Source organism: Sinocyclocheilus anshuiensis, unplaced genomic scaffold, assembly GCF_001515605.1.
Source record: "Sinocyclocheilus anshuiensis isolate Anshui unplaced genomic scaffold, SAMN03320099.WGS_v1.1 scaffold51, whole genome shotgun sequence".
NCBI classification, from domain to species: domain Eukaryota; kingdom Metazoa; phylum Chordata; class Actinopteri; order Cypriniformes; family Cyprinidae; genus Sinocyclocheilus; species Sinocyclocheilus anshuiensis.
Window position 1 is genome coordinate 5,612,834 of NW_015548296.1, and position 14,904 is coordinate 5,627,737.

Below are 14,904 nucleotides of genomic sequence, written 5' to 3' on the forward strand. Positions count from 1 at the left end.
TTAATATAATTCTAAAAAAGATAATTCTATCTTTTTTAAATACAGAAAATTAAAACAGAAAAGACAAAATTAAGTAGTTTTTTGCTTCAACTGAATTTATAAGTGACTTCATTATAATGTACACTATAAAATGTGGATAAACATCGCTTTTGAAATCTGCTATACAAATCAGTATTCTCAATCCAATTTAAAGCATCCTTGCTGAAAAATCAATTTCTTTAAAAAAAAAAAAACAGATAAAATAGGGGGGGAAACGAAACATAAAATTGCTTTTCTTTTATTAAACAGTGGTTTACTGAACAAACTGCTCTTTCTGTAAATAAATTCAATTATAATTCAAATTTTCTTAGGGATAAAAATCTACCTCTGTTTATGCCCAATATTAAATTTAATGACCATTTATTTTTAAATATAATAATCAACACTCAACTTAATAATCGTATGCAAACATTGCACGTAACGCAGTTTTTTAAATTAACTTCTAAACTATACAATTTCTATTTGTTGCTGAAATATATTTATTTACACAGTGGCTGTCATAACTTGTTTCATAACAGATTTATTTAAACACATTAAATAATTAAGACATGGTAAACAAGTAAAGTAAAATATAATTTGTATATAGTCTAAAATTTCACAAAATGCTCTTCTCTAGACTTAATTTCTCTAGCGAACTAACGAGCTCGACTAATGATGACTTGCCTGTCTGAGGTAAATGAAATGCTACGTGACATTTGTTTTAACGTCTTTCCATGGTTGAAACACTGATTGGGCGATTACATGAGGCATGAGATGTTCATTCATGTTTATTTCGCGTTAAAAAACAGTAGTAAAGAAGAAGGGATGACCATGCTCACTTGCACTCTGTGCTGCCGTTTGAACTGAGGCGTTTTTACAGAGTTCTGTCACGTCACATCAAAGAGCATCAAAAAACTGCATTTATTGCAGTTTTGGGTGTAATTTGAAAGATGAGACTTTGTTTCTTATCAAAATAACAATATATAGCCTAAAACTGGAAGTTTCCAATTAAGTTCCGATAAAATAGTCTTCTCTATGCCAAAAAATAATGCAAAAAAAATATTTTGGATCCCATGAACCTGTGACCGCTCATCAGTTGAATTCTATATTAACGCACCAAGTTGTTTGGCAACTGCTGACAGTCTACAATTAGACTAATGAACTATACTACTTGGCAGAAGAAATGTTTATTATGATTTATTATTTCTAAATGTTGCATTTTTGGATGCGCTCACATCCACATCCAGCTGTCTAGAATAAGATGCCGCCTGACATCAAAATACTGCAACTCGCTGCTATCTTCCACAGCAGAGCCAAGCCGATAAACATCAGCCTTAAACCAGCCATGATCATATCTAAACAGGAAGCCCATGACACAAGCATCATTCAAAACACCCGAGTGCAGAACGTGTCACCCAATTAAACAGCGTGAGCCGCATTCCCATGGACACCACAAACAAATTTTGAATTGCTGGCTCCTTCTGGGGGTTGATCGATTCGGGTATAGATTGGCCCTGAGACCCTGACGCCAGCCACAGCATTCAAATGGCTTTGGACAGCGTGAGACGAGGTTGATTATAAGAGACCTACGAGCATGTTTTGTCAGGACATTCATCCCAAAAACAATCTCGGAAACGGTCCTGAGAAAAGAGGGGTGAGTCACCCTGAGGTAAACTCCCCTTTATTATCACCCACACCTCGTTCACCCATTTCTCCTCACTAGAGCTCTGTCATGACAACAACCGGTCCTGCAAAAGCCCCATGGGGGATTGTGGGTAATGAGAGTGTGCACTCAGTGTGACATTGAATGCCTGTGTGCAGTGGCGCCACGGGCACACCTCCAGTTTAAACAAAGACTAAGCAGCCAGTCGTTCATGACAGATTTTCAGAGCATGTAGCCTGTAGATCAGTCATGCCTGTGGTTTCTTTATAATGGGCTTGATTATTGCCGTAATCCTGTCAAAGCAATGTCAATGATAACAGGAATAAAGTCTCATCCAAAATCACACCGGAACATTGTTAGAAGCGACGAGTAGATCAGCGGTGAGAGCTGAAGTGTTCCTCGGGCTCAAAGATCCAGGAAAGATCAAATAAGTCCTCCACTTCTTCACAGTGTATCAATAACAGACTGGAAATTATTCAGTACTGAGGTTCAATGATCACACGGGAAACACTCAAAGCGAGTCCACAGGGCAATCTCTGGATGACCTTGGAGAGACGCTCTGCTGCCGATGCCTCCTTTGATATTTTGATGCTTCTGGTTTGCAGTTTCTCATCCTGGAGTTTAATCTAAAAAGTGCAGTTTATCGTTTGGATTTGAAAATTGAGTCTTCCATTATCCATAAATTACAAAAAAGGAAAGAGTGATTAATCAGTTGATTTTGAGTAATTTGAAGATAATAAATGTAATAAATTAACTAAATACTTACATATGTATGCTTGTTATGTTATGTAAATACTATATATGTACACACTAGGGGTGTAACTAGGGCTGTAGCTATCGATTATTTTAGTAATCGAGTATTCTACAGATTATTCCGTCGATTAATCGAGTAATCGGATAAGAAGTCATTTTTCTTTATTAAAGAGCAATACCAAATATGCAAGAGATAATAAGATGGATCTCTTAAAATAAACAACTAATTTGTTTTCTTTTTAGAAAAATGTACATTTTTATTGCTGAAATTGCATACAATAATAACCGTGAAAACTAAACCCATTTAATGTATTTAATTGCCAAATTGCAAAGTGTGCATCATCTTTTGAGTCAAATTCTTACATTGAATCAGTCAATTAGAATAAAAGACATTTGGGCTGTTACCAAACAAATGATATCAGTATCAAAATTCATCTTTGCAATGCAGAGGAAACACAGAAGCTGCATGGGATGAATTTCCCACACAGAGGGACATGAATGCATTTAACCTGCAGTTACAAATGCATAAATAATATTTTGCTATTTTAAACATAAAACATTGAAAACTGATATTTACAATTATTTTAAAAACGAAAAGATACTTTAAACGTGAAATTAAACCTGCCAGCAGGTGGCAGCAAGTCACTGTTAAGAAGTGAGTCATTGCGATTGAACCGAATCATTTAAACGGTTGATTAATTCAGGAACGAATCGCTGTCATGTTGCACAGAGACGCAAAACAGCGCTGTGGCTGTGTTTGGAATCCACTATAATTTTATAAATAATACTGTTTTTGTGTTACAGAATGTAGTTTTAAGTTTTTTTAGGCGAAAATGTAGTTGTTTAGATTTCAAATATGCGGTTTGTTAATAAAGATAGTCTATTTAAAATTTGCTTCGACGTTTTTCAAATTCAATTTTTTAACCTTCTATTCATCAAATAAAACTATACAATATAGCACGGTTTACACAATAATGTTAAGCACAAAATCGTTTTCAACATAATAAATATGATAATATTTATAATGATAATAATATGAAAAAAACTGTACACAGAATGTGACAATGTCCCTGTCTACCTAGGACTGCAAAATAAATTACTGTGGACTGTAGCCAACTGATAGTGGTTGACCGATATTGTTTTTTTTTTTGACAGCAGATGCCGATATCTTAGAGAGCAAGGTGCTGCATACATCATACAGGATACAAATGCACACTTTATAAGATCTCACTTTATAAGGTTTGAGAAATTACATGTTTATTAGACATTCAAAAGTTCTGCTTAAATGATATAAAAGCGTATTTGCTGAATGCTGATGGTAAACGAGCAAGTATGTTTGCCTTTCTATTACTAATAATATAAAAGCAATCATTATAATACTTTTTTGGATACCTTTTAATTCCTTTGTTTAACATTCTATCTGATTATTAGACAGACTTCTATCCCTATTAGAAAGAACAGGTAAACTGTGACAACAAACAATGAATAGGGAGAATGTGAGCACTGTACTCAGGTACTGCCGTTCTCAGCGCTGTCAAAATAAAAGTCCCGCCTCGAACACATCGGCCAAACAGAAAAACTTTTCGGCCGATGACGATATTTGAAAGATGTCAAATATCAGCCGATATATCAGCCTTGAAAATATATCGGTTGCCCACTAATTAAGTTTAACGAAATGGAACAAATATTTTAGAAAAGTAGTTTTTGTAATGGTTATTATGAAGTAATGTATTAAAGGGATAATTCACCCAAAAATAAAAATTATGTCATCATTATTTGCCCTCAAGTTGTTCCAAACCTGCATGAGTTTCTTTGTTCTGCTGAACATAAAAGAAGATTTTTTGAAGTATTGATGGTACCCAAACAGTTTTTGATCCCTATTGCTTTCCATAGAATAAAAAAATATACTATGGAAGTTAACAGGTACCATAAAGTTCCAAACTCATTGGTTTGGACCAACTTGAGGGTAAGCAAATGATGACAGAATTTTCATTTTTGGATGAACTGTCCCTTTAAATGAACCTTTTTTTTTATTTACTAGCCAATCAACACCACCCATCAGTCGATCCTAGTATGGTTTTAAACTTGTGTGAGCCATCAGATGTGTTTAATATTGTATGGATCTCTGTTCCTAGAGCAGGTGGAACAGTATGTTCTTCCCCGTACTGTCCATCACACTGGACATCATTTTCTCTGGCACTGCTCTTCACAGTTTTCTCAGTCAAATCAACCATTTCACCTGAAGCCACCCAGCAGAAACAGCAGCACAGAGACTCCAATCTTCTGCTTATGCAGTTTACATCACAGCCAGACACTTACTGACTGACCCTATGTCACATTCATTAACGGGGAAATCACATTTCAGCAAAGTTTCGAACTTGAGGAAGGGGAAGCGTGCATTATTGTCCGTTTAAAACAAAATTACCCCGTTTTAAGTGTTTTAGCTGGAAGACAGGAGGCTTGTAAATGCCTAACAAGGTCTATAAAAAGTGGACATCAACAAAGAACAAGCGCAAATGGGATGCAAACTTCCCCTGAATGACAATCCAAGGTCTCATCACAGCAAACAGTAATTTAAGAGCATCTTCCCACATAAAACAAGAAAGAAAAACAGCACATCATCTCAAGCAAAGTACCCCATTCATGACCCGAGTTCTTGATGGCATTACGAGAGTTTAGCAAGTTAAATAAGCTACAAACTGGATTACAAGTGAGGCAGCTTTAGGTGCATATGACAGAGAAATATGAATTCATAAATATTTATGCTTTTCAAGTGATTTTTCAAAACCTGGACAGAACCGATGAAGACATCAGCATATTAAATTAGCTGAGATAAAACAGGCTTCCCATATAAAGCATTAGAAAAAATACAAAGATGTGTGTAGGTGGCACATGCGGACCATAAGGATGTGGAGATGCATTTTAAAGTGGTCTGGCATTTACAAGAAATTTTATTTGGAACAATAAATGGACACAAACAGATGTAATAAACAACTATAACTATGTTAAGATGCACAGTGCCATGTATATTTTATGTATTTATTGATTTATGATACACAAAAATAAAAAAACAATCAATTACATTTAGGAAAACTTTGCTATGCAATTAAATTAAGGCTTTCTGGGCAAAAAAAAAAAATTATTCGTTTGACCAGTCTGCACCATCATTCAGTGTTTCGTTGAAAAAACTGCTCTATTTTAAGAGGCCGTTCATACAGAATGCGCTTTTCCAGTCCAATGTGCTACTTTCCATAGTTTTTCTATGTAAACACTCAAGACGGATGTGTGTGACTTAGGGCTGTCCGATTATGACAAAAATCATAATTGTCGATTATTCCCTTGAAATTGTTATTGCGATTATTAATTACGATTATCACAATTTACATTGAATGATGTTTATACCATTGTTTGATGCAACTGCATGCTGTATTTTTATATGAAAATAAACAAGCTGAAAACACTCTAACTGAAAAACGTTTTGTGCTTTTATATAGTATTAAGCCTCAAATGTCAACTATTCATCGGATTGGTTTCTTCTTTAAATTATAAAAACCCTTGAGCAAGGCACCGAACCCCCAACTGCTCCCCGGCCGCCGCAGCAAAAATGGCTGCCCACTGCTCCGGGTGTGTGTTCACGGTGTGTGTGTGTTCACTGCTTTGTGTTTGCACTTTGGATGGGATAAATGCAGAGCACTAACACTAATTCCGAGTATGGGTCACCATACTTGGCCACATGTCACGTCACTTTCACTTTCATTGTGGCATCCATAATTGTAATCGCGATTAGAAATTCGATTAATTGTGCAGCCCTAGTGTGACTGTTGTGCTCGTGTCTCGCAAATTTTGCAGCATGTTGCACATGTATGCCACGTTTTTAAGACACCATGGCTAATTAAAACAATTTCAAATTTTACACGCAGCGGCGTTCATCAATGTCAGTCATCAATTCATCAATGTCCAAAACAATGGACCAATCAAAAGATCCGGAGGCGGGGCAAGTGTTACAAGCTTTTGTTTACAGTAACAAGTTGGCATGGCAACCATTTTATATGATGGCAACATGGTGAAGCAAGCATTCTGCAGTGTGCTTTTTTATAAATATATTTCTGAGTGCTGCATCTCATATTTTCAGATGCAAAGATGCATTCTGTGTGAACGGCCCCTAACAGCCTTGCCTTACCTTACATTATATTACCAAGTTGCTGTCACATATTTTTTAGATATTTCTCTAATTCAAACAGGTTATACCAAACAATGGCTATAAGTTTTATATTTATTTTGTATTATGTATTATTATTTATTATATAAGAGTGTATGTGTGTAATTACATTTTTCTATATATTTATTTTTCCTTTTGCTTATTTTTGCAAATATAGCTGTAAATAGTCTTAAAGGTAAGGTAGGTGATTTCAGCAATATCAAGCTAGCTTTGAAAGCATAAGATCCCACCCTCCCTGCAAATCACTCTCCAAAGCCACACCTCCTCCAAAACACATGAACTTGCACAGACAGACCAGAGGCTAACCTGCGACACGATGAAAGACGGAATTGGTGGAGGGTTTAATGTAACACTGTCTCATTCACGGGTGAGAAAACATTACAGTACAAAGCGCATATTACAATAATAACGCCTTCCATTCTCGCTCGATCTGCAATAGCGTAATGCAACGCGCTAATGACGTATCATGTCTAATAACACTGCATACTGCTAATATTGCATAGAATAAAATGAAGTTGTGACAAAATCTTACAGAATACAGATTGTGTTGCAGTAGCTGATTTAATTAACTTAACTGAACAAGCAGCAAAAATCAATTTTCTATTAATCTTATTATTATAAAGAATTTAGTTGAATTGAAAGCAAACACAATCCATGTTAATTACCTCCTTGTTGTTGTGTTGTATAAAAATGCATTCAAAAATGTAATGCATTTATCTTGCAATGAAAAATTCAATGTGAGGTTATAGGATTGCTATAATATAAATATACACTTCAGATATTGTGATGTACGTAATTTCCATCCTTTACGACAAGCCGAGCAAAACTCACCTTAACGGTTTGGTCCAGGGATGCGGTGGCAACACGGGCTTGTGGTCCCATCAGGCCACAGTGGATGTCAGTGATGGGGAGGGAGTGGCGGGAAAGAATGTGACACGGTTCTGGTGTGCGTGACGAATCCAACTGAACAACGCTGAAACACAATACACAATTTTTCATTACCTTGCCGTTATGAAGTCTTTATTATAAACGACACGCTCAGGACAACAATAATTAATCATGAGAGCCATCAATTCTATCACATATTACTTGTGTGATGATGAGTTAATTAAAAATTGATGAATGTGAAATAATAAAATATAATACACTGGGTGTAAGTGAAATATTAAGATTGATATTCATTTCCTCTCTATACAAAAATCAATGGCAAGCTTGTGCCTTGACCTTGAAAGTATTACTTTATAAGATTCAATGATTCTAGATATCACACTACATCCTATACTGTGTCTTTCTGTAGAGGATTATATATACATATATATTTTTGTTTGTTTGGATGTCAACATCTGGAAAAATATCAAACAAGTCATTAAGAAGCAATGCAAATGATTTACTGTAAAATGCAAAGAAAAAATGTGCAATCATTTAGTAAGTTAATGAAATAGCAGCAATAATAATTATTTTTACATAAATGATTCACATATATTACGTATATATAAAATTGGTTGCACATATTGGATTATTAGACACATTAAAATAGTCCAAATTGAGAAGAAAAAAGAATGTATCAAATGTCAAATATACATAGTCTCATGGATTGATGACAGAGATGGTTTTTGGTCATTGTTCATTCTTTAGCTTTTTATTGGATGATGTACATCACATCATGTGTATTTAAATGATATCTAACCTCTAATGTCTCATACACATCTCTTGCTCTATGCTCCTGACACCCACTATTCTTGCAAAAAATTGTTTTAATGAAATTCATTATTCTTACTGTAAAAGAATCTCACACACTCTCATGCTTTAAATAAAATACATAAACAATAACATTTTAGTGACATTTTATGATTTATAGCTTTTGTGTTTTTAATTGAAATTTAAAATATTTTATTTAGAAAAACTTGCAAATGTCTGTCTTTAACAACTCACATACATCATATACAAACAATTAATCAGCATGTTAATTAGAGGTTATTATGGTTTTATGTTTTAATACTGATTTTTGCTTCATTATTTTAAAGTGTATAATAATATGCAGAAACATTTTTTATTACATAATACACAATGTACATCATATATGTGAATAATTTATTCAAAAATAATTATTGCTGTTATGCCATTAACTTTATGCAAAGCACTTTTGCTAAATTATTTATTTTCATATTCGATTTCACAATTTGCCATATCCCTTAATTCTGCTAAAACATGCTCCGTTTACTTGAAAAAATGTTGGAAATCAATTGTACTTATTTCTATATCTCTATTGCTTAAAATGGAAGACTAAATCCATGTTGAAAATCACTTTTGCAGTACAAAATGTAACCGTATTTAATGAATTAACACAGTAATCTTACTATCAAATATGAAAAAACATTAGTAAACATTCTAGAATATATTAACTGAAACTGACATGTTAAACGTAATATTACTTAATTTATTCAGGAAGAGTTTGATTTCTTCACTTTTAGCTGATTACTTGAATTTTCCCTTTAAGTTTGCATTAAAAATAAGGCAACTGTTTTCCAAGCATTTTTTCGGTAAACTGAACTTGTGTAGAGTCACACTGCTAATGACTGTTGTATGTGTCTGGCCAAACGATCAGCCTCAAGAAAAAGACTGAATGAGAGAGATGCGGAGACGAGAAGGAGATCCAGATGGAAACAGATAAAGTTTTAAAAACAGAAACTGTTTTCTGTTTTTCTGTTTTAAAACAGAAAGGGCAGATAAAGTGAGATGAGACAGAATTGAACCCCATTCTGTCAGCACCGCTGCATGACGCGGCACCGCTGGGCGAGCTCAGGGGCCGACCTGTCTTAAACAACATCTGTCATACGCATCTGCGTTTTTATGTCTGAGAGAGTGAGGATCGTTTCTGATTTGTGCTCAATTTTACACTTGCATTATTTGAGTTTCCTAGTTCTGGGTGAGCATCCATGTCTCTCCTTCTGTCCACAGTTCACTTCTGCTGTGTTCATGTGAGTTATCATAGCAGTCTAAAGTTCTTCAAACTTCTGGATTCACAAAATTAATCAGGGTTAATTAATGTATTATATCAATGCTCCTAGTTTCTTTTAATTAAAACAACTGAATACAGGAAGCTTTGTTGTGACCATAATGGGGAACGATGGGGCTTCTTTGGTCAAAAAGAATCACTGGTCTCATGTCAAAAGTGTCCACACCCGATCCTGGTCTCTATACATACAGTTTTATCAGAACCCCAGAAAATGTTAAAATAAAATGTAAAAAAAAAAAAGAGTGACTTTTGGGTCAAAATGTGACCCACTGTGACTTTTAGGACAACATATACCACTATAAAATCATTAAGACATCATAATGGCATTTATATGCACGTCACACCACTGTTTATCAATTTGCACTGGCTACCAGTAGCTGCTTGCATTAAAATCAAGGCATTAATGTTTGCCTACAAAACCACCACTGGCTCTGCACCCCTTTACCTAAATTCATTACTTCAGACTTATGTGCCTCTTCTGCAAGTGAACGTCGCTTTATTGTGCCATCCCAAAGAAGCACAAAATCACTTTCACTGACTTTTACATTAAATGTTCCCTCCTGGTGGAATGACCTGCCCAACTCAATCCGAGCAGCTGAGTCCTTAACCATCTTCGGCTAAAAACACATCTCTTCCATCTTTATTTGACCCTCTAACTCTAGCACTCTCTATTCTAATTCTATTCTTTATAAAAAAAAACTTGCCCCTTTATTTTTTACAATGCATCGTTACATTTGCCACAAATACCTTTCACATTTTTTGTTTACAATTTTTCTTTAAAAAAAAAAAAATCACAACAAACTGAAAATTATATATGCTGAAAAAAACTGGTGCAGGATTTACTTAGAAATTCTTTTACTCAGAAATTGCTAGTAAATTTCACAAATGTTTACAAAGAAATGGCAAGTAATAAGTTGAACATAAAATTTTTAAGCAGAAAGACTGAAATAGTAGGCCTATTTTCTTGTAAAACATGCTCCTTTTATTAATAACCTTTTTTGACTCGATTGAAGAGATCAAAAATACTCAGCTATATAAACTCCGTTATGAACTGGAGGTTTTCCATAAAAATATGTATATTTTGGTATGTATCGTTATAAATCCATAACCGTCAAAAGTTTGGAATCATTCAGAATTTATAATGTTTTTGAACAGTTTTTGTTTCCTTTTTTAATGCTTCTGCTTTCCAAGGCTGCATTTATTTGATCAAAAATACAATAAAACAGAAATATTATAACAATTTACAATAACTGTTTTCTATTTTAATATATTACATTATCACGTAATATATTTAATACATTTCAAATGTTGCAAAACATATATATTTCAAATTAATGCTGTTTATCATTAATGTTGAAAACGTTTGTGCTGCTTAAACTTTTTGTGGAATCTGTAATACATTTTTTTCAGCATTCTTTGAGAAAAAAAAATGTTTAAGAAATGTTTCCACAGATCAGCATATTAGAATGATTTCTGAGGATCATGTGACACTGAAGACTGGAGTAATGATGCTGAAAATTCACATCACAGGAATAAATCACGAATCACGAAAATTGGAAAAAAGTTCATTTAAATTGTAATAACATTTCACAATATTAATATGTTTATAAGAAATATTTATGAAAGATCCTTTGTACCTGCTGTGATTGGATTTATTAATCAAAAGGTTATGTGATTTATTATGGTGGATTTTATTTGTGTTTTGTGGCATGTGTTTTGTGTCTGGTATTGGCATGGTCAAAGACTAATTTCAACCATGGTTGATAATAAAAATGCATTGCATTGTATTGTATTGTATTGTATTATAATTTGTATTGTTTTTAAATGTATTTTTGATCAAATAAATGCAGCCTTGGTGAGCATAAGAGACTTTTTAAGAGATTTTCTGATATAATTACAGAAGACTATGGTTAATGAAAACAAAGAGACTTTGTTGTGACTGACTGGCCACGTAAGAGTTTTTGGTTTGACATAAAAGCTTTGCGCATCTCTCTGGCAGAAGGTGTGTCCACTGCAATCAGTCTCAGCTCTCGCTCTGTCCTGCATCCGTCAGTGAGTCTGTGTCCCCCTCTCTCACTTTAGATTCCCCTCGTTATTCACAGTTCTTCATTCTTCATGCTGTGCTGCGCTTAGCGTCGCTCACTCAGCAGCAAGGTCACAGTCAACACTAACGGGCACGATTCAACTTACAGCAGAAACCCGAGTGCAGAACAGGGGCGATGTTTACGGGCAAACACGATTAAGCTGGTGACAACATGCGGTAAAGGAATCAATAAGAGCCCAGACTGGTGTTGCTAAGAATAAACATAAATACACCCGGCAAACAACAAAACGTGATCCAAACAAAGTCATGTACTTCCAGAGGTGCATACGCCAGCTAAACAACTGCCATTGAGATAGGAGAAGCTCTTCTCTGTTATTAGGATCAATGACAATTAAAGGGTTAGCTCACCCAAAATGAAAATTCTGTCATTAATTACTCACCCTCATGTCGTTTCAAACCCGTAAGACCTTCTTTCATCTTCGGAACACAAATCAAGATATTTTTAATGAAATGCAAGAGCTTTCTGACCCTCCATAGACAGCAATGCAACTAACACGTTCAAGGACGAGAAAGGTAGTAAGGACATCCTTAAAATAACCCATGTGACATCAGTGGTTCAACTGTAATTTTATGAAGCTACGAAAATACCTTTTGTGGACAAAGAAAACAAAAATAATGACTTTATTCAACAATTTCTCTTCTTCCTTGTCAGTATTCGACACATGTTCATGAGAGTACCACAATGCATGCTCTCGGATTTCATCAAAAATATCTTAATTTGTGTTCCGAAGATGAACGAAGGTCTTACGGGTTTGGAACGACATGAGGGTGAGTAATTCATGACAGAACTTTTAATTTTTGGGTGAACTATCCCTTTAAGAGTGTCCACAATTTAAAAAAAAAAAAACATGAGCCAAGTATTCAAATTTACTTCATATTTATAAAAAAATAAATAAAAAATAAAAACTTTTATAAATAAATAACTTTTTCCAGAAAAGTTTTAATTTAATGTCATGTGGTGTAACCAAGTCAAAAGTAACAACACATCTTAACAACACACTATTTTTGGAGTCACACCACATGACATCAGTGTTATTTTTGAATTATTTATATAAAGTATTGATTAATTTTGTTTATATTTTAGATACGTAATATTTTTATATTTAATTTTTATTACAGTTTTTATTTGAATTTCAGTTTTATGTAAGTTTTTTTTATTTATTTACCTTTATTCTTCAACTTATTTTATTCAGTTAGCTGTCAAGGCATCGATTTTCATTTTTCACCTAATATTTATGTTTTATTTTTATTTCAGCTTAATTTAAATAAATGAAAACTATTTTAATAGTTTTAGTCTGTTTTAGATAACAGTGATGTCAATGAATGATATTTTACAACCTAAACGAACAATGCGGTTTCATAAATATCTCAAATGATTTGATAGTTTAAATAACATAGTTTTTGACCATTTATTTTTATTTTAGTTTTTAGTACTTCAACTTATTTTCAGTTAGCTGCCAAAGCAACAATATTTGTTTTTCCATCTGATATTTACATTTTATTTCAGCTTCATTTAAATTAATAGCATTTTTAGTATCAGTTTTAGAGAACATTAACATCACTGAACAACATTTAACAACCTAAACTAAACGTGCGTGTCATAAAAAGCTTAAATGATTTACTAGTTTAACAGGCGTGACTTTGAATAACAAAACATTATGTCAAACTACTTAAATTCTTGAAAAGGAAACCTTATTAAATCTCTTTTAATTTTTTTTCCAGGACAGTTGCCATTTTGAGTTTTCACCACAAACAAACATATAAAAGTGAATTTTAGTTCAGAAATAAAAACACGCTCATGATAGAAAAAGTGTATTCATGTGCATTCTGTGTGTATGAATGGCATTTTCAATGTATTTTTGAACAGATTAGACAAAAAATGAGCATCATTAAACCATTAAAGACCTCCCTGGTCTACGCTGACAAATATTCCAGAGAAATGTGACATTTATTGCAGACTCAAGCATATTTTGTCATCAGGGGACCGTTCAAAAGCATTTTATGCCTTTCTGGGCCCTAAAATGCCATCTAGATAGGCAGCTCACTATAGGTGAAACGGAGTGCAGTGAACTCGCACGTCTGTGTGTGATTTCTGAAGTCGAGACCTCTCAGCAGCATGTGAGGGTCAGGGAATGTTGATTATGGTGATGGCTGAGAGGTTATTCTGTCGAGCGATACAGATACAGAATAATAGATACGCGTCATCTCCTTTCAAAACTCAGAGACAGACGCTGAATTATTCATCCTGGTTTGATGGCTGCGCGCCTCTCTCCTGCCTCCTTCTTTCATACATTGCAGCCCGTGGGCCTGGTTTACCTTAACTAATGCCATCAAACAAACATGACTGCGAGACATCACTGGCCTTCTCCTTCAACCTTCAGTTCAAAACCAGCTGTTACGTCAAATACAGCAGGAAGCCTCAAACTGCAAGTCTTCAAAAACATACCACAAGTTTGGGCATCTCTCGTAATTGATCATGCTCAGAGAGCCTTGAGGTGAATGTCTTTGCTCATCAGTCTCACCTCTATGGCTTCAAAGTACGTTACTTCAGATCGATAACAATAACAGCGCAGCACAATAGAGACGGACAGATCGGCTGAACACAAACAGCTTGGAAGCCGAATTGAAGCAACGTATCTGAAAGCAGTGAAAAACTGCCTCAGGGTTAGACAAACCAGAGCTGCAGTTTTTAGCCAATTAAAAGTCGTTTTTCACATGCTTTAAATCTTAATTACTCTGGATGAGATGTTCTTAAAGCCATCTTGAAACAAAGTGGAGATGTAAGGTTGTTTATCTAGATTTATTTCACCATCTGCACCTGCTGGAAAACATTGAAAACACTCCCAGCGCCATCTACTGGCCGTAACGTGGAAGCAACCCTGTTTCAGAAAGCCTGGGAAAGAACATGTCTCAGTTATATTTCACCCCAAAAATCAAAAGAAACAAGAATGAATAAAAATAAGCTAATTTTTGCATTTAATAAATTTTTGTCAAAATAAATAAATAAAGACATCACACGATACGCCAGAGAAGTATTTGTTGTACTTTGTCATGTTAAAATAAATAAACAAACATATATATATATATATATATATATATATATATATATATATATATGTATATATATATGA

The 14,904-nt window shown here is 34.2% G+C and overlaps 1 protein-coding gene across 1 annotated transcript in view; it reads right to left on the reverse strand.

Annotated features, from left to right (window-relative positions):
* LOC107655968 (WD repeat-containing protein 18) overlaps nt 1-14,904 on the reverse strand; it is a 63,026-nt gene that overhangs the window by 42,803 nt on the left and 5,319 nt on the right. Inside the window, 1 exon segment of the mRNA XM_074186887.1 lies at nt 7,485-7,626. Coding sequence (XP_074042988.1) covers nt 7,485-7,626 — 142 coding nt within the window.